We start from the raw sequence: 26836 nt of genomic DNA, 5'->3' as shown, positions 1-26836 counted from the left end.
TCTCTTGTTCAGTGTTGTTGTTTTGTTTTTGTTTCGCTCCGCTTAACATAGCTTCTCGCTCGTCCTTTTTTTGTCATGAACGTTTTGTGAATTTTTCTCCCCCGGTAGGCGACTACGAGGTGTCGATCCGCTTCAATGAGGAGCACATCCCCGACAGCCCCTTCATCGTCCCGGTGGCCTCGCCCTCAGACGACGCCCGCCGCCTCACTGTTGCCAGTCTTCAGGTGAGGCTCTGAGACACACACACATCCGTGTGCGCACACGCCAGGCCGCAGTACACTGCCCGCAATGCAGCAGCAGCAGCTCGTAGTTTCCCTTTTTGTACTTTATCAGATTGAAAGAAACCAGGTTTCTCTTGCAAAACGGTATTTCAACTTCAGGTTTTATGATTTTACATAAAACGCAAATATGATCAGCTTACGAGGGAGTAAATGCAGACAGTTTAAAAAAGTGCAATGTTTTTAAAAAAAAAAAAGCAGAATAAGTTGAATAAGATTGGAGCTTAGAGGTGCAGGCGTAGGATCGGCTGCTGCTGTGTTGTTGGGGAGTGAAAGGGCTTCTGGGATACTGAAGGACTGTGTGTGTTTCTCGTGCCTCATTCTAAAGGCTCCCAACAGCCTCCCTTCCTGAGAGTGTTACGGGGCGCTAAAGGGTTAAAGAGGTCTGACATGGGCTGGTTTTCCTCTCTGTCTCTTCTCGCACTCACACAAATCACGTACAACAGTATGAAAGAAAAAGTCGGTGAGATGTCAAACTTTTCTAGTGGAAATGCGCCGACTTTCATTTGTTAATATGCATCTTCGGCTGCATGCACATGATAGACACACTCCCAAACTGCACAACTGGCACACTGGCTCCTTCTCACTAAGCACACCACTGTGTCTTTCTCTCCAGCTCCTCTTTAACAACCTGCTCTCTGCCTTCTCACTGCACAGCCCTCCTCTTTAGCCTTGTTAGCGACCTCCAGGTAAGCTGTATGAATATGACGCTGTGAAGGTAATTTGCTGAGGAGGAACACTGGACAGCTGTTTGTCTGGGGGTGCAGTTGTTTGAGTGTGTGAGTGTGTGTTGTCGAGCAGGAGTCGGGTTTGAAGGTGAACCAGCCGGCGTCGTTCGCCGTCAGCCTCAACGGGGCGAAGGGGGTGATCGATGCGAAGGTCCACAGCCCGTCTGGAGCGCTGGAGGAGTGCTGCGTCACGGAGATCGACCAAGGTAACCGAAGGGAGACTCACCTGCACACCTCCAGACCTCGCCCACTCGACTCAAGCCACGTTTTGAGGATTTTCATGAGCCTTAGCGTCCCCCCTACCCCCCTCCCCCTCTTGTTTGTTTAGATAAGTATGCAGTGCGGTTCATCCCCAGAGAGAACGGTCTCTATCTGATTGATGTGAAGTTCAACGGAAGTCACATCCCTGGTAGTCCGTTTAAAATCCGAGTTGGAGAGATGGGCCAGGCGGGAGACCCCGGGATGGTGTCCGCCTACGGACCAGGACTGGAGGGAGGCACCACAGGTACACACCGCCCCTCTACACAACACGACAGGGGGGGGGGGGGGGGAATGAGTGGAAGTGAATCACAGTCTCTTTAAACGTTCATCTTCACTTCAACCGTCCTTGTTCTGCCTCTAGGAACCGCCTGTGAATTTGTGGTGAACACGAGCAACGCCGGCGCCGGAGCTTTAGCTGTGACCATCGACGGGCCGTCCAAGGTGAAGATGGACTGTGTGGAGTGTCCCGAAGGTTACAAGGTCACGTACACTCCGATGGCCCCCGGCAACTATCTCATCTCCATCAAGTACGGCGGTCCTTACCACATCGTCGGAAGCCCCTTCAAGGCCAAAATCACTGGTGAGGACGATCTTTGTTCTTCTTTAAAAAAAAAAAAACTGAACAGAAATACTTCCAACGTGAACTCACACTCTCTCCTCCCCGTCTTCTAGGTTCCAAGCTCGTGGCCAGCCACAGCATGCATGAAACCTCCTCCGTCATGGTTGACCCCGTGACCCGGGCCATCAGCTGCTCTCAGCAGAGCGCTCCCCCCCAGTCGGACGCCAGCAAGGTGCTGGCGAAGGGCCTGGGCCTGACCAAAGGCTTCATCGGTCAGAAGAACAGCTTCAGTGTGGACTGCAGCAAAGCAGGTGTGTAGAGTCGGAATATTAAAACAGACTCTTATATTCTTTTTCAACCCCACTTTTGGACAAAGTACATGGAAATATATTTGTGTCTGTTTTCATATTTTGAGCGCAAAAAAGATTGTTTACAAGCAAATACATTTGTCATTTGTAGAGCAATTACTATTACATGTGGAGTAATAAACAAAATGTGTATTTTGTGGTCAGAAAATTGCATTTGCATGCTCGGTGTCCGCATAATCACAGTAATAACCTCATACTGAAACTTCAACCCACATATTTGTCCTTTTAGCCAATAACAAGCTGTCTTGATGCTGCTTCAACTTGTGTTGCACAAATAATGGAGTTATATTTGATATCCTCTTCAGAGTTATTGCTTCGCCTGCTCCTGTGCTGCACAGAAAAGTTTTAAAACTTTCTGATCACTACTCGTTAATTATAGTATAATTATAATAGTCGGGGCACACTAATATGAATAACCTGATGAAGGTACTCGCGTGTTGCGTCTCGTCCCGCAGGTCGTAACATGCTCCTGGTCGGCGTGGACGGTCCCAAGGTCCCCTGCGAGGAGATCCTGGTGAAACATTTGGGCAATCGTCTGTACAACGTCAGCTACCAGCTCAAAGAGAAGGGAGAGTACATCCTGGTGGTCAAGTGGGGGGACGAGCACATCCCCGGCAGCCCCTACCACATCACTGTCTAAAAATAAAAACCGCACAGCTCCGCAATCAGAAACTTGTACCACTGTTTAAAACAACTGAAATCCTATCTCCAATCTAAGCAATCATTGTTTACAGCTCCAAGTCCCTCCTGTGTTCCACATTATGTTACAACTATTTAATCAGATAGAAAAACTAACTGTCACATCAACCAGATTTCTGTGTTTCTCCACAAGTGGGATATTTTTAAAATCTTCACTGCAATCCAGCCCAAAGAGGAGCACGCTGAATAGCCCTCTTTTTACGGTTCATTCATTTCCTATTTCATTCTTCTGCTCATCACATCATCCAGTAAAACTGAGGGAGGAGAACAAAAAAATGCACCTTTTTAATTACTGTAAGCAAGCAGTCAGTTGGGCCTTTAGGCTATTTTACAGCCATAAATGGACAGTAGTGGAGTCGTCTGAACTGGTTGGAAATAACGGGACAGCTTAGCGTGGTGTCACAGCAGTACATTTTGGCCCCCTGCTTCTGATGGAAAGTTACCGTTTACACTGGAGGAGCTTTTGTTTCATGCATATACAGTAAATAATGGATTCAGTTTCATATGAACAATCACAGACCTTGAGTGTCAGGAGTAACGTGCCTTCCTGACGTTTGGGTTTATATCTTTGATGGAAGACCGTAATTGTTCGTAATAAAAGTCAGCTTGTCTGTTACTGATACGGCGGGGGAGGGGGGTCTTTTGTGGTGTCAACGCCCAGCACTGGCTCTCCAGCATGTGGTGGTCATGATGCTCTTTAACTAACCCAGTTGTTGTACCTGCTGCTAGTGTGATCTAGTTTTAGGCACAGCTGTTCTTGAGTAGTAGGGAAATGCTGACGAGTGATGGGGGCGACGTACGAGAGCAGAGAGGAGGAAGATGCATTTCACGATAGCTTTTACTCGCGGTTTGTCTCACGTGCTCTCTCTGGACACCGCTGCTCAGAAACACGGCTTTCTGTGTGTGTTTTTTTTGTTGTTGTTGTTGTTGTTTTTGTTTTTTTAAACGTGTGACACCAACATGTTCTCTACATGTCCGTTAGGTCGTTTAAAAACTCCACCAGATACACAAAAAGCTCTGATTCAGAAGAACATCAGCATGACATGTGGTCTGTGTGTGTGGTGGCTCACCGTCGGAGTGGGGAATAAATTAAAAGGTTTAAAAAGGGACGTTTCTAAAGTTGCGGTGGAGAGAAGATGGTGATGATGATGTGTTTCGTCTCGTCCGTAAAACACAGTGACCAAAAACAAGAGAACGGATGTTGCTTTGTTTTCTGCTCAGTGTTTTGTATCTCACCCCCCTCTCCCCCTCCTCCCCCAAAGCTCGCTCTGTGCCTATTCTATATTTCAGAACAAAAAAATGAATCCTGTCCGAAATTAAAAAAAAAAAAAAAAAGGCTTTAAAAGTGATTGTAAGACAGTATTTTGATACACAATAAAGTTGTCTAAGTATTTTTCTGTCAGTCTGTGTGGTTGTTTTTTTTTAGTCTTTGCACTTAGAAGAGAAACTCCTGAAAATACAAAACAGATGAAACTTATAGGAAACTCAGGAATACTGTAACGGGCTGATTTACTGTGCCGTGACGCAGTGTTTCTGCTTTTTGTTTTGCTCAGTAGCTTTGATGAAGTATATATAATGTAAGTCCACGGAAGTTTCCAGTGAATGGAAAGTGTACATTACTGGAGTCTGCAGCCAACGCCCTTCCTGGAAAACTCCAACTCCTTATTAGGTCTGATTCACTTTCTACCTCCAGAGGCCGCTGCAGGATGTCTTACACAATCACCTCCTAACATTGTTTATGCAGAGCTCTGGACAAGCCAATCTTAATTATGAAGCCTTTTTGTTGAAGTAATTTAGTGCAGCAATTTATATCACTTGGTAATTATTAATATTTCCAAGATTTCAAATAAGTTGGCTGGTATCATTTGGTTTTGTTTTTATTTGTACACACTAAACCATTTATAAGAGGTACAACATAGGGGAATTTAAAAGTTTTCTTTATTGGTGATAAAATATTTGTTATTGAAGAACCATACTCATTTAATTTATATTTTTATAGGGTAAAAAAAGGGAATATAACAACAGCTAATGATGTCTGAATTCTGTGAAAAGAGTCCTGGGGAAGTTATTACAGTGTGACGTTGCGGCATCCAAATCGCTGAGGCTAAAATATCTTCTGTAAAGAATTCCCTATGGTCTTATTTTTGTGATGTCATGATATTAATTACTGTTTTACTTCTCTGCAGGAAACAGATCTACCAAAAGTACAGATAAAACTGCAACAGTGCTACTGACCAAGAAAATCCACATTTTGAACCCAGTTAGGCTGGGTTTTTGTTTAGTTTTTTGCAAATACAAGAGGCCCGTATCTATGAGGCAAGAAAATGACATATCACATAAAGTAGGCCTAAATAAAATTCATCCTTTTAATGAAGAATGAGAATGCAGTAGTTCGATAGATTTATTATTTTCAAGGAATTGCCCAGAATGGCAAATGGTGTGCACATATATAGCACCTTGTTACCTTAATGGTGTCACGGTACTTTACACTTTACCCTGTTTTCACACACCAATGGCTGCCTTGCAAAGTGCTCACCTGCTGTCAGGAGCAGTGTCTTGCACAAGGATGTGTGCACAGGAGGACCCAGGAAAAACATGATACAGATAGAAACTGCATTAATTTATTCATTTATGTATTTGCACAGATGGAAATATAGCTAGTTCATTTTTATAAGCAATAACTATATATATATAATGTGTGTGTATATATATATATATATATGTATGTGTATTCATTCATTATATCATTTTAGCGAATTTGTAAAAAGAGCTTGCATACAAGTACAAAATACATGATATATATATATATATGTATACACACATGTATATACATGTATATACTTGTATGCAAGCTCTTTTTACAAATTCACTAAAATGATATAATGAATGAATATACATATACATATATACTGTATATATACACATATATACTGTATATTTATATATGACACAGAGCCTCCTACCTATATATATATATGTCTATATATATATATTCATTCATTGTATCATTTTAGTGAATTTGTAAAAAAGAGCTTGCATACAAGTACAAAATACAAAATACAAAGTACAAAATACATTTGAAATATATACCAAAGTCAGGCGGAAGTCTGTTGCTCAGAAACGATCCACTTTCCAGTGTGGAAGCCACTGGGCTGTTGCTACATTAGATCAGCGGGAGGGACGCCCTGCCGGTGATTGGTTCTTGGGTTGTGGGCGGGGTTACAGTCCGGGTCGTCAGAAGCCCCGCCCTCAGGATAAACTGTAGGTGTGCCTAATTACGCTGGTCAGATTTCGGTGGTGGTGACGCCCACTCCCTCTGGACTCTGCTCTCCTCTCCTTTAAATCACAACTCCGGTCTTTTTCAAAAGGTAAGTTAAATCTTTTTCAGCACCACTTTAGAACTCTGAACGGGTTCATCTGCCATTTTCTTTTCTTTTTTAATAGCTCGTGTTGTGCTCGCGCGAGAGTAAAGTCAGTTTTACGTTTATACTGTCGGTGACATGTTATCATGGCGCGGTGAGTATTCTATGGAAAAGATGAAAAACATTTTTTTTAAACTGCATTTTCCGTCGATTTATTTGCTTTCACTTCCACATTTTGCCTCTGGTAAGTTTTCCTGCTGAACGGCAGCGTTCATAAAGAGTCTCCTGTCTTTCCTCCCTCTTCATGCGGGCCCGTCTGTCTGTCTGTCTGTCTGTCTGTCTGTCTGTCTGCAGATGTCTCTGAGCCAGAAAAGTGATGCGGAGATCAGCGGCTTGCTTGCTGACTATGGCATCAAACATGGACCTGTAGTCGGTATGAAACACACACACACACACACACACACACACACACACACACACACACACACACACACACACACACACACACACACACACACACACACACACACGCACACACGCACGCACTCTCATGCACAAAGACCATTGAAGCAATTTTGCTGTTTTTTTTCTGTATCTGGAATTCATTGTTTCATGTTTTCCACCATAAAAGTATCTACTAGAACATTGTAAACATACCAATACTGTTACTAATAACACAAATGTATGACTATATATATATATACATATATATATAGTGTATATAAGTTGCTCTTCTACTTCGTTACATTTAAATTTCTTTGCTTCTAGTTTATAAATAACTCACGTATTTAATCCTGCATTTTAACAGGCGTTGCACCTTCATAGGATGAATAAAACTGACCGTATATCACATGAGGACACGCCTCGTGTGTTTTTGTGAAGATGCTGAAGCAGTTTTGATGTATTTGTGTGAACATACAGGCACAACTCGGAAGCTGTATGAGAAGAAGCTTGAAAAGGCCATGAAGGAGGCTCCGTCTTCGTCTTCTGATAAGACCTACTACAGAGAGGAAGGTAGGAGGCTCTGTGTCACCCGGCTTTGTTCAGTTGTGGGTCTATCAATGTCCTCCGTCCACAGCATGTTTTTACATGTACATTATTGAAATTTAAGATTGAGAGTTTGGTTGCAGAGCCTATTCCCATCTTTGTTTGTTCTTCACTGTTTATTACTCTCAACTCAACTTAGCTCGGTTTGATTTATTTTGCACCTCTCATACAACAACGCATCTCAAAGTGTTTCACAAGCCAGAGAGAAGATTTTTATTTTTTATTTTATATTCAATTAAAAGAAAAAATGCAACTGTTAAACAAACGATTAAAACAATAAAATTCTGTCCGTTAAAATTTGAAAAAGTTGATTCTTTGAGATGACTCGCCTTGTCTGACCAAATGTCGTGAGATCATCGATTTATCCGTTGCTTTAAAGCACACATGTTCACTTGTACTCAAGGTTGGACTGATTAGAGTTTGGTGGTCAAAGGTCATAAGGTCAATCTTTACAACGAACAAAATGTTTAGACCCCGACTTGGATGAGAAACAACGTCCCTATTAATGGACCAAATGGAAGAAACTTGATGAATGCTCACAAAATGTTAGATAATGAAATGAAACTGAAGGCATTAAACCACAGGGTGGTATTTTTTTTCTTTACAGAGGAGGAAGTTACCTACATCACGTACCACAGTCCGGTGAGTCCTGATCTTCTGCCGATCCCTCTGTATTTATGTTAACTCATATTTTCTGTACGAGGTGAATAACATTTCACAAACCTTTATTTTTATAGACTAGAAACGAAGGCTCTGCCAACATGTAAGTTTAACACACACACACACACACACACACACACACACACACACACACACACACACACACACACACACACACACACACACACACACACACACACACACACACACACACACACACAGAAAAAGCACATGGCATGTAAAAGACGTTGATGCAACAAAATACCTTGATTAACCTGTCGCAGTGCAACAAAAAAGTGTCGTTGGGTCCCATGAGGCTTATTTGTAGAAGTTTTTTTTACTAAATTGAATAATAATTTAGTTTTTTTTAAGTAGCAGTACCACTATATTCCATTAAAACAACACAGAGCACTTCATTCAATTGAGGCAGAGCAAAGCAGGTATTTGGTATTTTGTTGGAAATGAACCATGTTTATTCAGGTAAATTAAATCACTGAAGGCAGCAGGACACGTAAATCACCTGTAAATGTCACCAAGCTGCCATAAAATATCCACAAACACCTCTCTGGACATCAGACGGGTCCAGTAGGACTTGAAATTTAGTTTAATGTGTTGGATTACAGCAGTTTATCGATGTGTATGTATATTTGATGTTTTATTATGTGACATGCTGCTGTACGATGGAGCCAGTTACCACAAAACATACAGTAGAAATGAACCTGAAATATCTCCGACTCATGAAGTCAAATTTACAAATTCATCCATATTTTCATGATGTATTTCCACCTGTACCCGTTGTAGCTCTCTGGGTGCTTCTCAAACAGAAGCCAGCGCTGCCTTTTTCTTTTCTTTTTATCAGCAAACTAACTATTATATAGAATTAGCCAGCTCTTATTCATATCATCATTAAACCATCTGAAACTCTGTGGAAACTTTCATCTTTTCCACCACGACAGCTTTCTTTATCATTCGGTCGCCTTATTTTACTTTATTTCCACCACTCAGTTGCTTCAAAGTTCCCCTTCATCTCTGCATTACTATTAAACTATGAGAACAGTATTGTGGTCCAATCAGAAGCAGAACCAATGAATGGATAATAAAATAGAAACTGGAGTTTAGAAACCAATTGGATTTGCTTCACTTTTGACTTCACTAGTCAACTAGGAACGATTCACAACTGTGGTGGAGTACAAAGCACCAGTTCCACCTGAAAGGTAGGAGACAAGAAGGACATGAAAATACTTAAGTAATGTACGAGTACCTCAATATTGGTCTCATATTTACTTTACAGCAGGGATAGTTACTAACCATGTATATGACTTTATTGTTAGATATAAATTTTGGTGCACATTTTTTCCTCCCCGCAGGCTGAAACAAAGAATCGGTGCTGAGCCAGACGAAGATGAGGAATCGGACCAAGACACAGAGTGAGTTTCTCCGTATGAACGACAGACCGTTTCGAGAAAACAAGTTCATCATCTTATCTAAATCTCCTCCTCCCTCCTGTGCCTCAGGCCCCCCGTCCAGAGCACCCACCGGGCAACCAATCACAGCGCAGTGCGACCTAAGCAGCCAATCGCAAAGAAGTCCGGAGGCAGTGTGGGGAAGACGTTTAAGGTACTGCTGCTGTTAGCTGTGTTAGCAGCTGTCGTCTACTACGCCTTCAATCAAGTGATGGACGACGGAGGAAGTCCATTCGGGGTTCAGTGATCGGGTTTGTTGTCAGGATGAGAATTATTTTTTTTTTTTCATTCCACTGAAGGCCTTTTTTTCTCCAGTGGAAAGGACACTTACGTCCCTCAGTGTGACCACCGTGGACCCTAAAAATGATGATGATGATGATGATGATACAGAAACTGCTAAAGGCCGTTAATATTCGGTATGTTTTAGTGTCACTAAATCCCAATTGGATGACCAAAACAGAAAAAAAATGTGTGTGTCAACAAAGTGTCACATACCTTATTACCTTATGCCTCTGTGCCATAAAAGCTCAAATGTTGACTTAAACACAGCAGTGTACTTTACTCCCAGTGAGCAACAGCTCTTAATAGAAGCGTTTGAGGAGCGAGAGGACGAAATATGTCAAAAAGGAAACACGGCTGCGTCAAAATGTTTGTCAGACAGTAACAGATCGACTGAAAGTGTTACTATCCGAAAAACATGAATTAATCACTGATCGTAACTGAAACTGTCATAATTTTATACTTTGAGGAGTTTCTTTGCTCAATGTATCCTCATAGCTTAAAAGTGGAAATTAATGGAGCACAATTATATGTGGAAAGTAATCAAGATGTGAGAATATTGTTTCGATGCCAAATATACTCTTCTGATGAGGCGGCAAATAGTAGGCTTTCTTTACATTTTCCTGCTGCTTATAGGAACTTGACACTTGCAAATAATTGTAGTCGAGTACAGTTGTTCGGTGCTTCACCTACTCATGCAGGTCGTCACTGGGAAAACCAGGAGGTTTAAACTTGAATCACGCCGTTGTAAAGGGAGAAACACACATGTTCTTTGGCTATAACGCTTATCACTGACCTTTGTAATTTCATCTCTAGTGATCATAACAACTGCAATAAAAACGTAATCAAACCTCTAACAACAAGACGAACAGCAATCTTCATAAACATAAACTCATTTTAAATCAGGTTTGTGCAAAAAGCCGAAAGCAAAATGAACAACTTTAGCAGTGGAACAACACTCCTTAACGTTTTCTCTCCAAGTCAGGAAACAAAGTGTTCACAGTTCTCTTGATCTGGTCCACATTCATTTGCATTTTAAAATGCTTGAAGATCCAATCACATCTTCAGATTTAATGCCAGAGAGCCAATAAATCTGACTGACAACTAAGGTTTATTAATTGATTCCCAATCAGCTTGAAGTGGTGTCTTGATCAACTACTGTACGCCTTGTTAAACTCAACTTTCAAATTAAAAGCCCTCTAGCATTTAAATCGACCTTCATTTCTTAACAAGGCTTTTATTTTGAAACATTTGCAGGAAGCTGTTGTAACTGAAATCGGATAATCACACTTCGAGAACAACCATTAGTAGAATATTATTGACTTTACTAAATTAAAGTAATTCAATTTATCTAGATGATATTATTGATTATTGTCTGTAACTTGCCTCCGCAGCGGTTGAACAACCTTAGAAACGAGCCACAACCGAACAAGTGCACACACCCGTCTTTTCATAGGTTTTGTTGATACCAAATAAAGATAAAGAATAATTCTCACCTTCTCTTTTAATTTCTATGCTTTCTTCCACAAAATGTTGTGCTCGCAGTTTTTTCGTCTTCGTTTTGTAACAGATGTGATTTGTTCTTATTTGTGTGCTCTGTACGTGATCATGTCTTGTAGTACAACAGATAAGAGACCAAAGACTGTTTTCTGTATTTATACAGACACAAAATCAGGAGATTTTCAATAAAGTTTCTATAAACAAAATGACATTGGAGATGAGAAAATTCATTAAAGGACACAAAACTGTAAACATATTTCCAAACATGCAAGCTGTCATATTCTTTACTGACCTCATTCATTCATTCATTTATTTATGTAGTCACAAAACTATAAACTAGTTTCATTCCACCAGTCAAACATTTGAAAACAAAACGATTTCAATCACTTATATTTACAAAATAAAAGCTTTGAATAAACTGGTGAGAAAAAAATATTGTGCAAATTCTGTGCATTTGGTAACAGATGACCTTGGCACTGCAAAGGTGAAAGGTCAGCATGCTGCAGCAGAGTCTACTGGCGTCTGCAGTTAAAAGAATAGAAGGCAGTAGTCATGGATTTTGGATTTTGGTTATCTGGATCCACAAATGTCTCTCTGTGCGAACATAATCCATTAAATCCATTCAAGGATTTTTTTTTTGGTGATCCAGATATATCTGAAAGGCTGCTGTCCCATTAACAACTCTTTACATTTAAAGGCCCCGGTCCAAAGACGGGTCGTCTAAATGCCACCAGTCACGTTCAGGTCAACGGGCAGAGGGGAGAACTGGTGCTCTGGTATTGACATCGCCGGCCACGCTGCTGTCCTGTGAAGAAAAACAATGAGAGAAGTTTCCAACAGTCGGAGAGCAGAGTGTGTGGAAGCGTGTGTTCGGTGTGTGTTCAGTGTTCGGTCTACCTGACAGCGTGACTCTCAAATCCCAGAGCGGTGATGAAGATGTTGATGAGGACCGTGAAGAAGACGAAGACCGTCGCCGCGTTGTTCATCATGTTCAGCTTGCCGTGTTTCCTGGCGTCGTTCAGATCGTACTTCACTGCTGGCACACGATCACAAAACGGCAAAAAGGAAATTAGCTCCATGAAACGCTGATGAGCAGGAAAGACAGAACGACAGATGGACGAGCAGACGGAGACCTCGGCTGGTGTACTTCCCTTTGAACAAGTACTCTGTGTACTTACTTGCATAATAATTGAATATCCACAGTTTAATGTCCCAAATAACTCACTGCCGTTCTGTACTTACCCGAAAAAAACGGAAGTGTTTGACGTCTGCCAAATGTAACAACTCATCTTTTTTGTTAAAAAAGAAAAAAAAAAGTTGGTGGGAAGTCAAAGGTCACTGTGACCTCAGTCACTCTGTTTGATTTATTAGAAAAGGAAACTCTTTTTTTTTAAGTCGCAAAATGAACTCGGTTTCTGTTCCCTATTTGAAAAATGTCAAATAGCATAAAAGGTCAACTTTGCTGTGACATCATAATGTTCTGAAATATCACTTTTCTGTACATTATTCAACACCATAACTCCGCCATGACAGAAACACCAAGAGAAACACCAAAGCCCTTACTGGCTTTGATTTGAAGTCTCTGATTCTTTGCAACATCCAAACTTACACACTCATAAGATAAAAAAAATAATAATAATGTATTTAAACTGAAAGAAGGTTTTGATGGAGTGGAAATGAAAAGCCTGAGTAACTTGCCGATGAAGACGAGCAGCAGCCCCACCATGACCTGCAGCGTGATGGACAGAGACAGCAGGACGACGAGGGGGATGAAGAACCGGTACTGGGGCCCCACGTACAGGAGGGTCTTCAGCTGGGACGAGTTGGCCATCAGCAGGGCGACGTCCAGCATGCTCTGAGCTGCACTCTTCTTCGTGGCGTAGTGGTTAATGTTCATGGGGCGAAATACCTTTCCAGCAGCGGCCTGCGAGGAGAGAGAAGACGTCTGAACAGTCACACGAAAAGTCACACGGGAGAGGATGAAACTATTCGTTGCTCTCCTATGAAACAGGTCTGACTGCTCTGCTGTGTTTTCCACAAAGAGAGGAGTTTTTATTACTTTGTGATCAGGTGTGGCAGTGAGAGGTGGGCGAGGCAGGGCGACAGGTGATGGATGACGCACCGGGGCAGCAAGACGCAACATGCCGCGGGGCCTCTTCTACAAACCTGACAACGTGTCACATGAACCAACACTGAAACCTGAGGATCAAGAACTGTGTTTCTGAGAGAAAGTTGTTGTTTTGTGCGCGCTGTGCTCCGTCCTGCAGCTCAGGTGGCCGAGACGTCACACCTCGGTGCAACTCCCTCCGAGTCACAAAGCTTTCATTCATCTCCTCACACTGCCGACAGGCATGGAAAGAGGCAGGGATTTCACACCGGGTTATGTCATCACTGATACTCAAAGAAAGTCAAAGGAGCGGTGGTTCCCAACCTAAGGGTCTAGACCTGCAGCAGAGGTCACATGTTTAAATCTGTGGGGTCACAAGAATAAAGGATTTCTGGTTTTCCCCCACAATTACTTTTCTAAAGAGCTTTTTCTCAGCAGATATTTTGACTTGTTGTAGCAGGAAAAGCCGACGGGAGATAAACGTGTGATCCGTGGCTCAGGTCCTGTCACGATGACTGTGGGATCATGGATTTATCTCACCTGACTGGAATGCAGTCATCTTAATGTTTATTAGTGTCTCGCTTTTTCATAATTATTTCAACTAAAGGTGGAGAAATCTTAGTGAGAAATTTTACTGCTCTTTCTCTACAATATTCTAGCTCACTTATTAGTGCAAGACCAATATCTTTTAAAGATTGTATGAGCAGCTAAGTAGCTCCAGTCTTAACCTTCAACAAAGTCTGACTGGATGTATATTGTAACAAATATTCAAGATATTGACAGAATGACTTTTTCTCTAAATCGGTTGATGAATTTAATAAAAATGGATTGGGTATGTGACCCCAAAAAATGACTACTGACTCCTCAATGGATGAACTGGCATTTGTTTCCATCATTGTAATGACTAATGTTCTATTATATTCTATGTTCTGCAATTCTGTGTTTCTCTAGAAAAATAAAGTGTAAAAAATCGGTAAAAAAAATCATTCAAGTCACCACTGGTAGACATAATGTTTATGATCACGGTTATTTTAAGGAGCCACAATCACCATGGAAGCATTACTTTAAAGCACCAGTGGGACCTATTCATGTGTTGAGATGTGTTAGGGTCCATACACCCAAAGAGTTTTCTTCCATGTGGAAACTAGATGTTCCGCACACTTTTGCAATTTTAGATCCACACAGCAGTTCTTTAGCGTCTCTCTCCGTTGAGCCGATAGAAATGATCAAACTCTATGCATTAAATGCATATAGTAATACAAGATATATTAATGTCCTGTTCTATCGTTGAGCCGATAGAAATGATCAAACTCTGGTAACAAAAAGAGTCGCTCGGTTTGTGTCACTCATAAAAATGTCTTCTTCATTTTACAACTACTTTTGGGGCTTGAGAGTTTCCCACTGGGGACCGAAGCTGACCTGTGATTTGGGCTCCCTTTTGATAATAGAAAAATAAATAAAAGACATATCCACCTGTTGTTTAAAGTTGACATATTAATGTATTTAATCATTATTTACTTTGTACTGTGACGTCCATCTAAACCGCTGCTGTAACCTGTTGTATCTGAGGGTCACATTTACGTACCGGGTGTGTCCTGTACAAACTGCTTATACACTGTTTCATGAGGTTTCTTTTTTATCGACGTGAACAAGTGAAGCTGTTCAGTACTCTGACACACACCTGGGCTACTCGGGTAAACAACCCTTCATTCCTCTTAAATGGGATATTTAGTTGCATCTGAATACAAGCAGCAGCTTTTTTTTTTTGGCCTTTGGCCCTCAGAGAACAGAATATAACAGGTTTATCATTTGTCACTTACCTCTACATCTCCCAGTTTATTCAGAGCGATGTCCTCTCTGTTCAGTCTGAGCTCCATTCTCCTCTCTTTGATAACCAGCTCTGAGGAAACTGTCCCGTCGAGGAGAAAGTTGATGGTGTAGTCAGAACTAACAAGTCTGGCAGCTCCTCTGGTGTCAGGGACGTGAAGTGTTCCTCCCACTGTTCACTGTGCATTTTTGACGTCACTCCCAAACACACTTCTTCCATTTCCTTATTGTTATCCACTGAGCAAGAGATTTTGGCTCTTTCCCCAAAGTCCCATCTTCCTGAATTGTCTTGAACATGTGTTGTTGGTCACAACATCATTAACGTGATAACCATCTGGACAAAACTCCACATTCATAAGACTGAATGTACCAAAGTTAAAACCCTGTTGCTGCAAATCAAGAAGCTTCAATATTTCTTATTCTTTTTTTCTTTTCTTTTTTTAATTTATTTGTTACATTGTGTAAACCAATAGATAAAAATGGAAAAATAAACTTTTCACAGATACAAAAAAAAAGAAAAAAATACAAGCAAATAAATAAAGAAATACAAAACTTTCATGAAACATGTCACTTTTTTTTTTTAATGTAATAGAAGAACAGGACATTAATATATCTTTTATTACTATATGCATTTAATGACCTCACCGACTTTTCTATAAAAAAAAAAAAGGAGATAATGAAAACACAAAAAAGAACTGAGAGCTCAAATCCAAATATATTAAAAAAAATTCCTTGAGACAATTTTTTGTTGTGAAACAGTTTTTGATTTATGTTAATTTCCAGTTTCCTTAAAATCCCTCTTCTCCCAATAACCCCAAAATAAAGCTACTAGTTATTGTATCTTTTTGTTTTATAATTGTAGAGTCCTCAAACCCTTTAAACCCTAAATATAACACTGTTATATGACATGTAGAGACTCATATAAAGGTCCATCTCAGGGTATCACTGATGTGCCGTCTTGTCCACAGTGATCAGGGTCATCTAAATTCATGAGTCTCACTAACGTCAACAATAACGTTTTCCCGCTCAGCTGATAAAAGTGATTCCCCAACATCTTGTCATGAAGGAGCCTCAGAGTTTAAATAAATGGGGGAGTTGGTCAGTATGAACCAAATACTTCTCCTCTGCCTCAGCTCTAAACATGTAATCTGCTTCAGTGGTCTTAGTGCTTTAACAACATTTTAAAATGAAAGATTTCAACTGTGAATATTTTAAAATGCTTTTGTATCTTAACTTGTGTGTCTCTTTTGATTGAGTGAAATTTATAATCTTTCTCTGCTCCATAATTTTGGACAATGTTAAAATATCATGCTTTTGACAAACTTCCTTTAGCAGAGGATTTCCTGCTGCTTTTAAACGGAGTTATTTCATACTTCTTTTTAAAAAAATGTTTTATTTAGAACATACAAAACAACAGTACAGAACAATGACAGTCTCCTTCTTTACATGTCAGTCGAGTATCAGCTGCCTCAGGGTCACACCTCCTAAAATGCAATACAATATATATATATTTCACAAATGGATGTCAACATATATCAAACCAAAGTAAAAACAGACAAACAACGGCAACAAAAAAACAACAAAGGAGTTGTTTCTATATTCATGCGTCATAAATGACAGTTCTCAACCTCAAATTACATCTTGTTTTATTGAATTGATTTGAGGGATAAATTTAATTCAAAGTTTTGAAATGTAATTCTCTAAATTTCAGAAGGATTTGAAATGTCATACATTTTGTTCTTATAGCTTGTATTTCGGCTTCCCCGTAGTTTTTTAAATGACGTGAGCTCCTCGTTTAACGAGGGAACATTGTTTTGACTAAATATTGCCTTAGAAATGCATCATTATATTTCCTGTGTCGGAAGTCGACGCAGTGATTCCAAACGTAACGATCATAATGTCTGCTTTCTTCCAGTACTGTAGTGTGTTGTCGTGTTGTAGTACCTCCGGTGTCCAGCAGAGGCCACTTTTATCAAACTGAACTACATCCGGGTCATTTTCTTGACTCTGCTACACAACATGGCGGCCTGCTTCGTCGTCCGGTCCGCCGCGCTCCGCGGGGCGCTGCGAGGAGCCTTTAACCGTCACAACGGGACACCGGGGGCTCCTGCCGCTGCCGCCGGGCTCCGGTTTGTTTGTGACGCTGCTCCACAAGCAGAAAAGACGGGGATAGTAGAGTCTACGGAGGAGTACAAGTTCGTGGAGCGGCTCATCCCTCCATCGCGGGTCCCCGCTCCGCCCGGACACCCCGGGCCGACCCCGTCCGGCTGGACGCCTCCGGCCGACTCGCCGCCATCGCTGCCGTACATGATCCGCCGCTCGCGCATGCACAACATCCCGGTGTACACCGACCTGACACACGGCTGCCGCGAGATGACGCTGGTCCGGAAAGTGGAGGGCGACATCTGGGCCCTGGAGAAGGACGTGAGGGAGCACCTGAAGGAGGTGACGGGGAAGGAGCTGCCCACGCAGGTCAACGAGGTCACCATGATCCTGAAGGTCAAAGGTCACTTCGACAAGGAGCTGAAAGACTGGCTGGTCAGGAAAGGCTTCTGAGCGAGGCGCACGCGCAGAACCCGGAGGGCGCGAGGACGCTCGGCTCGAGCGCGTCACCGCTGAACACCGAGCAGGTTGAACGGAGCACGTGTTTGTTTGTGACGAGTGTAAACAAATAAACATGAAAACCCGCCGATGGGAAGTACATGTGTACATTTACTCACATAATGCGTTACACCGCGAGTACTTCCTGGAGTAGTACACGTTGCAAACGTTACATTAGAGTCGTGTGTTGCCATGGAAACGGAGATCCCGCTAACAAAACCGTGTTTGTCTTTTGAGAGCGAGTTGCCCCACAATAACATTTAGATTAGGGTTTTATTTAGTTGGTAACTTGTTGTCTAATTTAATCACTCGTTATGTACTGGAGTGTTTTCCATTTGATGCTACTTTCTACTTCACAACATTCATTTAAAAACTTTAATTTTCAGATGAAGATTTGACACAGTGGAACAATTGTTTTTTATAATACAACATATTTTTACAAGATGAAACCAGTCGTTTTCAGCCTGTGTGTGTAGTCGCTTGTTAAAAGCTCCAACAAATAGTGACTTCTCCTTCAAAATTTCTATAAATCTTCAAATGATCCCGTATATCAGCAAAAAAAAACAAAGAAAATATTTGTAGATCAGAAGCTTGTTTCTTCTTTCCTCTCTCAATTCAATAAAATTATATCTATATGGCACCAAATCACAACACAGGTTATTTCACTTTAACACATTGAAGTCCTGACGGCAGAACTTTACAACAATTCAACAATTCACACATAAGCTAGGAGGGAAAAACTTCCAACCGAAGGAAGGAAAACTCCCTCTGAACAGGAAGAAACCTCCGACGGTACCAGACTCAGAGGTGGGCGGCCATCTGCCTCCACCGGTTGGTGGTGAGGAGAGCAGAGAGAGAAAAGGACAGCATAGAGATCCAAGCAGCTCTAACTATAAGCTCAGTAATCATCTGATGACTCATCGGATTTATCGGCTGTTCCTGAATATAAAACCTGATAAAAAAAAAAAAAAGAGTTCAAACCTGCTCTACCTGCAGCAGCTACAACATGCTTCTCACACACGGATGCTAATCTAAAAATGTCATATATAATAACATATCAGTCACTTCAGTTCGTCTATATTTTTACTTAAATAGGATTTTTCATGCAGTTTTACTGGTAATGGAGTATTTATACATCGCTGTATTACTATAATCGAAATAAGGAACCTGAATACTTCTTCCACCACTTTATGTTGACTTCATCAGCGATCCAGTTGATGCAACATCAGCCCGGTTCCACCTTTTGTCCAGAGACAAACGTTTCTGTCACAGCTTTTCTGTGAGGGTCAGCGGGATGTACGTAAAGTTTTATTCTCTGCCTCCACAAGATATATTTTCCAGCAGCAAATCCTGAAGCCTTGAAAGTATTTACAACAGCTGATACTGATGATTGCAGCCCTGAGAGATGAGCATGGAGACCACGTGACATACCGAAACAATAAATGACGATATCAAACATTTAAATTTATTCAGTAACTCAAATATTATACAATATCAACAGTTTTCATTAAGGATGATAAAAGTTCAAGGGACAAATTATGATGATAGAATTACACCGATGTTTATAGTGCTTTGTTGGCAGTATGACGTGACTGAAGTTGGACTATTAATCAGAGGGTGCGTGACTCCATCCGACAGTATGAGGCAGATTAGACAGATGTGTGCAGCTGTAATAACTTCAACAACGACACCAGAAGACACGTTTTTGCTCCGACTCGGTCGGTCAGCGTTCAGCCTGACGGTCGGAGGCCGTGCGGCCGCAGTCTGATGGCATCAGGGATGAACCTGGGAGAGGAAGTCTCCTATTCGCCGGCTGACTTCTTCCAATTGATCCGCTGAGGGAAATAAAAAAAAATTAAAAACCTGATATTTAACATTGTGTGACAAACTAAATGTGTGCGTCTAATTATTTTGACCGTGCTGACTTACGTAACGTGCGCTTCTCTCCTCGGCTCCAGTAGAGAGGTTTTGTTTGCAGCTGCTTTACTTCCTCGTTGACAGACGCAGAAGCTTCGGACACTTCCTTTAACATTTCCAACTCCTGAGAAACACAAGAAGAAGAAGAGAAAAAAACATGTCAGTATGACTCAGCCCTTGTGGTTACACGTTGAATATCTGAAGAGGGTTTTTCTCCCCGTGTGTGAGTACCGTGTTGCAGGCCAGCAGCAGCCGGTGGACCCTCTGGAAGACGTCGGTCTCCGTGCTGAAGCCGGGCGGCTCTCTGCTGCAGTAAGCTCTCAGGTCGCTCTCGTAAACGTGGCTGAAGGTGGACATCAGCTGCTGGAGGTCGCACGCCGCCACGCGCAGCGAGCTCGGAGAGAAGGCGGGACTCTGCGCCTCGTCGTTCAGGAAGTCGCACTGAGGAGGGCGGGAAGGGAGGAAACGGGTCGTCACCGACGGGACATCCCGGCCGAAGCCGTGAGGTTTATAAATCAAACGTGTGTTCATCATACCTGTGACTGCAGCTGCTCCAGTTCTGACTGAGTCAGCTTTAAAAGGGCGGCAACGTCAGCAGCCTCCTTTCTGCTCGGCTTACAAGAGGTCTTTGAGGTTTTACTTAAAGCCCTGCGAGGTACAGAAAAACACTGAGAGGCTGCAGGACAACAACAGGAAACAACAAATCACATTAAGATCCATAAAACTTGAAAAAATTGTATTGAATACATGTTGTCAACAAGAGCAGACTTTATGTGATAGAAGGTGGTGAACTGGAGAAATATTAACAGGTTCGACTCATCATTTTCTGTTCTTGTTTTATTTCCAATATTACGTTTTATTTTACACTTCTATCTTAAGCGAGATGATTGATCGTTCAAAAGTGCCACGAAGGAGACTCATGAATGTATGAGATGGAAATTGTTCGGCGGATGTTTTGAAAATGAAACCCAATCAAGAGCGTGCATACTTGATGTGTGCCGGCCAGGGGTCCAGCGAGGGTTTGAGCATGTGTGTGAGGTGAGGCAGGCTGTCGGCAGAGAAGAGCTCGTTCAGGAGCAGCTCTCCGTCAGCTCCGAGCCCGGCAGACGTCCGGCCGCCCGGGACGAGAGTCAGGAGCTGCTGCAGGAACCGAAGCTGCCGCTGAGGACTCGCGTCACCCTGGAAGAGTTAAAACACACGTGAACAGGACATTTGTTTTGACAAATATATACACACACACACACACACACACATATATGTATATTTGTCAAAACAAATGTCCTGCTCACGTGTGTTTATAATATATATATGTATATATAATATATATCTGTGATTGGTAAAAGTATGTGAACTGCAACTAAACATTTCCAGTGACTGTTGATCCGTCCTGGACGTCAGCTCAGAGGAACTTTGGATCATTTCTATGGCGGTGAGTTTCCTCACATGAACTGCTCGCTTCAGGTCCTTCCACAACATTTTTCATATTGCGTGCACCTTTTTGTTTTTTATGCTGCTGTGATAACTAAATTCTTCACTGTGGGATTAATAAAGTCTAAATCTAATCTATCTAATCTAATCAATGCTTCAGGTCCTATTCATGCAAAATTTTATAAAAATAAATTCTAAAGGGTTCACAAATTGTCAAGCACCACTGTATAATCATTTATTAAAGACTCACGGTGATCAGGTCCAGGTCGTCTGCTTTGCACAGCATCAGCTCCTGCCCAAGAACAGCCATTTCTGTTGGTACGACACAGACAACCACACTGTGAAAGATTATTTTATTCCGCGAGTAACACAAAACTGTATTCACTACCGTGTGCACCGTATTCAAAGACATACGAGTGTGTATACTTTAGCCTTCGAAGGACAACGACGGTACCTTTAGTAAAAACATCTGGCTCCGTGGACCTCACTGACATCGCCTTGGAGCTGGCGAAGTGCGGGTGGATGCTGTGAAGTGACAGGGATGAGTGTCTGTTTTAACAGGGCTTGTTTTGTGATCGGTGCAGCTCGTCCTACCTGCTGCAGGTCCACGCCAGGATGTCGGTGCGGTGCTGCGATGGAGAACACAGCAGCTGCAGCATGCTGTCTGCGTCCTGCAGGTAGAGACCGTCCACCAAGGGACAGGACGCCGCCTTCAACACCAAACACACGACCAGAACACCGTTTCATACTCCTAATAACGCTTTCATATGTCAAAACATACACCGAAACGACAGCAGGGTTCATGTTAAACAAAAAACAGAATAAAAAGCAGAGCAGTTCAAATCTTACCTTATTGTATCCTCTAATTATATTGATTATCTATACATATATATATTCATTCAGATTTTGGTTGATTCCTGCCTTAATGAAAATTTAAAACATAAATTCCCTTTTTTAAATATGATATTTTGTATTTATACATCTAAAAATATAAATAAAGAACGAAATCACGAAGACGCGTAAGAGATGCTTAATTAACAGATTGTAGCGAGTAAACAGAAATAAATGCAGCAATAGTGACAACTGTTTCCGCATCCGCGCGCTGTTTAATACAACTTCCCAGCTGTTTCCAGTTGCTTTGAACCTTTTTTACCTGCAGTGCAGCGTAGACATGATGAACGACATGTTTCTCTGTCGAAGCACCCGCCATTTCCCAAACAACCGCCCTCTTCTTCTTTGTGTCTTTGTGTCGTTTGGCAAACAAACCAAATTGTGCATTACCGCCACCCGCTGGACTGGAGTGTGTATCGGGAATCTAACTGCACGGTTACTCATATTAAATAACCTGTGGTAAAAACAACAATTGCACACAAAAATTGTAATAGTTACTAATTTAACTAATTAAACTTAACTAATCATGTTAAATAAACATTATAATAAAATAAAACAAAAATAGTGTCCATTTCATCTTAAAAACTAAGAAAAAATGTCCCTCCCTCATTTGATTTTTAATGTCTTCAATACACTCCATTGATTAATCAACATTAGGCTGCAACTAACTATTATTTTCATTATTGATTAAGCATTTGTCTATAAACTGTCAGCGTTCTCATTTTACCAGAGCAACGGTCTAAAACATAGAGATATCCAGTTTACCATCATGTGTGACAAAGAAGAGCATTCAATGAAATGTTTAAGAAGCTAGAAGCAGCAAATGTTTATCAGGTTGCTTGAAAAGTGACTGAGAAAACTATTCAATTATTAAAATAGTCAACAAATCAATTAACTGACAAATCGTGGCAACTGTAGTTTGAAAACAAAAGTTAATTATCTGAGTCATTCATCAGGTAAGAATGCCAAACTGTCACTTCATATGAGCATTTGCTGCTTTACAAATGAATATTTTTCTTAAAATTATGTTCTTGTTGAGGAAAATATGAGGAAGTAGAGGGAAAAAAATGCCTATTATAATTTCTCAGAGTCCGTGGTGACATCTTTAAATTACCAAACAACACCGCTGCTGTGACGAGTAAATGTCTCCACTGTGGGATTAATAAAATCCAATCTAATCTAATTTGATGTAATCTAATCTAATCTAATCTAATCTAATCTAATCTAATCACTGTAAATTGCAGCAGTAGGTGGCGGTAATGCGCTGGTTTGCCAACCGCCAATAAACCCGACGAAGACCAAGTAAAGACGTCATTTCCGGAAACGATACAGTCGATTGCGAAAAAACAAAATCGATCCCTGAACGCGTCCTACGGTGCAATTTAACGGTATTTAATTGCATGTTTACGAGAGCGGCTGTTAAAGAACAGCGGTTTCTCGGCGTGTAAGAGCCTTTAACGTAAGTCTGCCGTTTATCGTCTACTGGCAACATGAAGAAAAAGAGCTGCGAGAAAAGACGCCATGTGGTCGCGTGGGTCAACAAAGCTGAGTGGGACCAGGTTCTGGAGTATCTTTACTCCAAGGATCCCGCTCTGCAGAAGTACGCGCTGCACCGGATATCGGCGTGGAAAGGCAGGTACGCCAACAGCGGTCCCGTGGCGGTGGACTGCACCGCGGACCTGGTGCGCTGCCAGGTTCTGGACCGGTTGGGCCAGCTGAACGGGGATGACCTGGTCCTGCTCTACGGGGCGGCCCTGGTGAGGTTCGTCAATCTGATCACGGAGCGGCAACAGGGCAGAACCGCCCGGCCACTGAGGCGGCTGGCCGGCAACCTGAACATCCCGGAGTGGGTCGTGGACCTGAGGCACGATATCACGCACAGGAAACTCCCCACCTTGAAGTGGTGTCGAAAGGGATGCAAGGCGGTTCTGGATTGGCTCCAGCAGGAGTACTGGTCCAGGCAGCTGGGAGGAGGTCCCGATGAGGACTGGGAGTCTCAGTCGGATGGAGAGGACGACGAAATGGACCTGAAACGCCAAGAAGACGAGCTCATTGCAAGGCAGAAGCAAATGGAGGCGTACAAGAACGCTCGGGAGCTTCTGATCTCCTACGAGAAGGAGCAGTACCGGGCCGTCGACGGGCTCCCCGAGGACCGAGAGAAGAGCTCGTGGCCGGCTCCCTTCGCAGACATGAGCTGGTTACTGGGTGAGATCAAGCAGTTCGCTCTGGAGTCCAGTGATTTGCTGATTGACGTGTTGTTGGAAGACGGATTTATGGTTCCTACCGTGGAGCAGCTGGAAACTTTAGGCTGCGACGCCTCCGAAAACGGACGTCCGGCTGAACCCAGACTCCCTCAGAACTTCCTGCGGTTCTGGCTGCCGCTGCTGAAGATGCTCAACTCGCCGACCTTCATTCACCTGATTCTGGAGAAGCTCTTCGTTGAGCTGAAGCTGCTCACCAAAGAGCAGAACAATCACCGGGCTTTCTACGTCTCCGCCTGGACTTCAGAAGTCCTCCTCTGCAACAGCAACAAATTCGAGTACCATTTTGAAACGAAGGTGCAGAAGAAGGCCCGGATGAAGGAGCGCATCTTCGTGAACCGCATCCAGCTGAGGTGGCAGCAGCTGCTGTCGGCGTGCCTGGACGCTCCCTGCATCAGCACGCCTCACCTGCTCCAGTTAATCCTGGACGACATGGAGCATCCTCTCCCTCTGGAAACCCGACAGCGGCTCCTCCGGCTCTGCTCCATCTACACGCAGACCGAGCAGCACTCGGACTTCAGCGCCTCTCCGGTGCCGAAGCAGCAGCCCATCTACACGCTGGAGAGTTTGCACGAGAAGCTGCAGCACTCGCGGCGCCACAGCCGCCCCTGCCGTTCGGCGGGCGACCCGGAGAGGAGCGAGCCGTCCCAGGAGCACCGAGGGGCGGACGGCCAGGCCGAGAAAGCGAAGGCGCTCAAGGGTTCTCCGTGGCAGGTGTGCACGGATAAAGTTTTGTGGAAGAATTATCCTCTCGGAAAAGTCCCCGGGCAGTCCGAAGACCCCTCGTGCCTCATGGTGGAAATCTACTCGACGATGACCGTCTTCGACCAGCCGGTGGAGCTGCAGAGCAGCGCGACCCGCGGCGCCCCCGGAGTCTCGGCGCCGTCCAGAACCGCCGAAGGTCCTCTGTGGACCCACAGCGACGTCACCAAGCTGAAATCTGGACTGCAGCTTTTTTAAAAACACCTGCTGTGAAGTGTCTGTTTAAGATATAGAAACTAAATGTTCACAATATATAAACATCAATATTGAATAGTTTCTCTTGGGATTTAAGAAAAAAACAAAACATTTGAAGTGGTTAATTAATCAACATATACGGCTGCAAATAACTGTTATTTTCATTATTGATTAATCATTTTGTCTATAAACTGTAAGAAGGTTGTGGTTAATGCCCGTTTTAATTTCAACCTTTTCATTTTACAAAGAAGAGCATTCAATGAAATGCTGGAAGCAGCAAATGTTTATCAGGTTGCTTGAAAAGCGACCGAGGAAATTATTAAATTATCAAAATAGGTACCAAATCAATTAACTGACAAATTGCGGAAACTCCAGTTTGAAAAAAATAAATATTTATCTCAGTCATTTATCAGTATTTTTCTTTAAATTATGTTCTTGTTTAGGAAAATATGAGGAAGTAGAGAAAAATGCCTACTATAATTTCTTTAAATTACCAACCAACAGCGTTTCTAACATTTTATAGACAATTTTTTTTTTAGATTAATCCTAAAAAATAAATAATCAGATTAACTGACTTGGAGATCGCTGTTAATTGCAGCCCCAAAGTAAAGCAGTTGGAAAAGCATACATGTTGTATATTTTGTCTATAATATTTTAAGTTGGTGGTGAAGAGAGAAACATCTTCAACCAAAACATGGTCAGATTAACTGAGATATGATTTCACTCATTAATGAAGCTTTGAAGGTTTGGCTGCCTTCCAGTTGAAAACCCAGCAAAGAAGATGCTGCTGTGAGCACAAGGTGGTTTTGTGTCATTTATTTTCTTCGGCGCACTTGTGTCTAATAAAGGTTCTTTTTCTACTGAAGGAGTACGACTCTTCTTTATGTATCTGTATATTTCTTTTAAAGGGAGATGCAGCTAACAAAGCAACATGAGGAGAATTTTTTTTTTCAAATAATGCACAATCTCAGAAGAAGGATGGTTGGCATTGTTTACACGTGAGCTGAAAAATTAAACATCTGCAGAAAAATATTGTTATGAAGTGTATAATTTATATATTTTGTTGATGTGGTTTAAAGTTGTATTTAGGACTATTGAAATGTTGTTGTTTTCTTTACTTTATTTAGAACATACAAAACAACCGTACAGAGCAATGACAGTCTCTACATGTCAGCCGAGTGTCGGCTGCCTCAGGGTCATACGTCCTAAAATGCAATACATTATATATATTTCACGAATGGATTGTCTGGAACATATAACAAACCAAAGTTTAAAAAAAACAACACCAACAACAAACAAAACAAAAGCTCAGGAGTAGAACAAGGGGTTAAATTAAATCATTCAGACAAAAGTGCAACTACCTTTGTGGGTTTGCTTACTTATGCATTTGCTTTGGAGTGAAAGTTCGTTTTTAAGAGGATTTAGCAAATTCACATATATGTATATAATATTTGTTTATGATTATTATGTTGTTCACAAGATATTCAATTTGTCCTTCGAAGTTAATCCTAGTCGTAGAAATCTATATTTATGGATTTGGATTTGAACCAATCATGGAGGATCTCCATCACCTTTGCTTCACAAAGTGTAAAAGAGGTGTTCAGTTGTTTCTATGTTCATTCTGCATAAATGACAGTTCTCTA

At 42.0% G+C, this 26836-nt stretch overlaps 7 protein-coding genes across 11 annotated transcripts in view; 4 read left to right on the top strand and 3 right to left on the bottom strand.

Moving 5' to 3' along the window:
• flna (filamin A, alpha (actin binding protein 280)) overlaps nt 1-4295 on the top strand; it is a 55668-nt gene extending 51373 nt beyond the window's left edge. For all 4 annotated transcript variants that reach the window (XM_069708455.1, XM_069708454.1, XM_069708453.1 and 1 more), the window contains 6 exons: nt 109-224; nt 1080-1212; nt 1335-1511; nt 1629-1847; nt 1940-2137; nt 2650-4295. In XM_069708455.1, coding sequence (XP_069564556.1) covers nt 109-224; nt 1080-1212; nt 1335-1511; nt 1629-1847; nt 1940-2137; nt 2650-2834 — 1028 coding nt within the window. In that variant the 3' untranslated portion in view covers nt 2835-4295. The remainder of the gene's footprint in view (nt 1-108; nt 225-1079; nt 1213-1334; nt 1512-1628; nt 1848-1939; nt 2138-2649) is intronic.
• The window catches only part of atp2b3b (ATPase plasma membrane Ca2+ transporting 3b), a 114681-nt gene that overhangs the window by 25247 nt on the left and 62598 nt on the right, over nt 1-26836 (bottom strand). The window lies entirely within an intron of this gene.
• On the top strand, nt 6185-11410 carry emd (emerin). Of its 2 annotated transcripts, none has more exons than XM_069708449.1 (7): nt 6185-6261; nt 6610-6688; nt 7177-7269; nt 7910-7944; nt 8040-8065; nt 9330-9389; nt 9477-11410. In XM_069708449.1, exons 2-7 carry the CDS (start codon nt 6610-6612, stop codon nt 9670-9672), a joined length of 489 nt encoding a protein of 162 aa, XP_069564550.1. In that variant the 5' UTR covers nt 6185-6261; the 3' UTR covers nt 9673-11410. The 2 variants fall into 2 exon arrangements, with proteins under 2 accessions (XP_069564550.1, XP_069564552.1); XM_069708451.1 differs by lacking the exon at nt 6185-6261 and adding an exon at nt 6293-6409.
• On the bottom strand, nt 11458-15237 carry LOC138626653 (ninjurin-1). The gene is made up of 4 exons (XM_069708448.1): nt 15132-15237; nt 12903-13128; nt 12102-12237; nt 11458-12009 (listed from the first exon to the last, which is right to left on the bottom strand). Exons 1-4 carry the CDS (start codon nt 15186-15188, stop codon nt 11925-11927), a joined length of 504 nt encoding a protein of 167 aa, XP_069564549.1. The 5' UTR covers nt 15189-15237; the 3' UTR covers nt 11458-11924.
• On the top strand, nt 17121-17828 carry mrpl49 (mitochondrial ribosomal protein L49). The gene has a single exon (XM_069708447.1). The coding sequence runs from the start codon at nt 17158-17160 to the stop codon at nt 17692-17694; it is 537 nt and encodes a 178-aa protein (XP_069564548.1). The 5' UTR covers nt 17121-17157; the 3' UTR covers nt 17695-17828.
• Nucleotides 19191-22297, bottom strand: haus7 (HAUS augmin-like complex, subunit 7). The gene is made up of 9 exons (XM_069708446.1): nt 22238-22297; nt 21679-21794; nt 21539-21609; nt 21335-21396; nt 20645-20835; nt 20193-20304; nt 19888-20097; nt 19669-19780; nt 19191-19574 (listed from the first exon to the last, which is right to left on the bottom strand). The coding sequence occupies exons 1-9, from the start codon at nt 22292-22294 to the stop codon at nt 19513-19515; spliced, it is 993 nt and encodes a 330-aa protein (XP_069564547.1). The 5' UTR covers nt 22295-22297; the 3' UTR covers nt 19191-19512.
• Nucleotides 23298-26054, top strand: las1l (LAS1 like ribosome biogenesis factor). The gene has a single exon (XM_069708445.1). It carries the CDS (start codon nt 23466-23468, stop codon nt 25194-25196), a length of 1731 nt encoding a protein of 576 aa, XP_069564546.1. The 5' UTR covers nt 23298-23465; the 3' UTR covers nt 25197-26054.

The sequence above is a fragment of the Brachyistius frenatus genome, unplaced genomic scaffold (genome assembly GCF_029030835.1).
Source record: "Brachyistius frenatus isolate BFR_SWC_R1_liver_20210118 unplaced genomic scaffold, ASM2903083v1 Contig_75, whole genome shotgun sequence".
NCBI classification, from domain to species: domain Eukaryota; kingdom Metazoa; phylum Chordata; class Actinopteri; family Embiotocidae; genus Brachyistius; species Brachyistius frenatus.
Note: the sequence above shows the minus strand (reverse complement) of the source record. Positions and strands in the feature narration are given on the sequence as shown.

Excerpts from the sequence above, each read along its gene's own strand:
- LOC138626653 (XM_069708448.1), bottom strand. The coding sequence starts at position 15,188 with ATGGAGCTCAGACTGAACAGAGAGGACATCGCTCTGAATAAACTGGGA. Across the intron at positions 13,129-15,131 it reads ATAAACTGGGAGATGTAGAG|GCCGCTGCTGGAAAGGTATT; the intron begins GTAAGTGACAAA and ends CTCTCCTCGCAG. Across the intron at positions 12,238-12,902 it reads GCTGCTGCTCGTCTTCATCG|TGAAGTACGATCTGAACGAC; the intron begins GCAAGTTACTCA and ends GTGTGCCAGCAG.
- las1l (XM_069708445.1), top strand. The coding sequence starts at position 23,466 with ATGAAGAAAAAGAGCTGCGAGAAAAGACGCCATGTGGTCGCGTGGGTC.
- haus7 (XM_069708446.1), bottom strand. The coding sequence starts at position 22,294 with ATGGCGGGTGCTTCGACAGAGAAACATGTCGTTCATCATGTCTACGCT. Across the intron at positions 21,397-21,538 it reads GCCAGATGTTTTTACTAAAG|AAATGGCTGTTCTTGGGCAG; the intron begins GTACCGTCGTTG and ends TCGTACCAACAG. Across the intron at positions 20,836-21,334 it reads ACGACCTGGACCTGATCACC|GGTGACGCGAGTCCTCAGCG; the intron begins GTGAGTCTTTAA and ends TAACTCTTCCAG.
- emd (XM_069708449.1), top strand. The coding sequence starts at position 6,610 with ATGTCTCTGAGCCAGAAAAGTGATGCGGAGATCAGCGGCTTGCTTGCT. Across the intron at positions 7,270-7,909 it reads GACCTACTACAGAGAGGAAG|AGGAGGAAGTTACCTACATC; the intron begins GTAGGAGGCTCT and ends TTTTCTTTACAG. Across the intron at positions 9,390-9,476 it reads GAATCGGACCAAGACACAGA|GCCCCCCGTCCAGAGCACCC; the intron begins GTGAGTTTCTCC and ends CCTGTGCCTCAG.
- mrpl49 (XM_069708447.1), top strand. The coding sequence starts at position 17,158 with ATGGCGGCCTGCTTCGTCGTCCGGTCCGCCGCGCTCCGCGGGGCGCTG.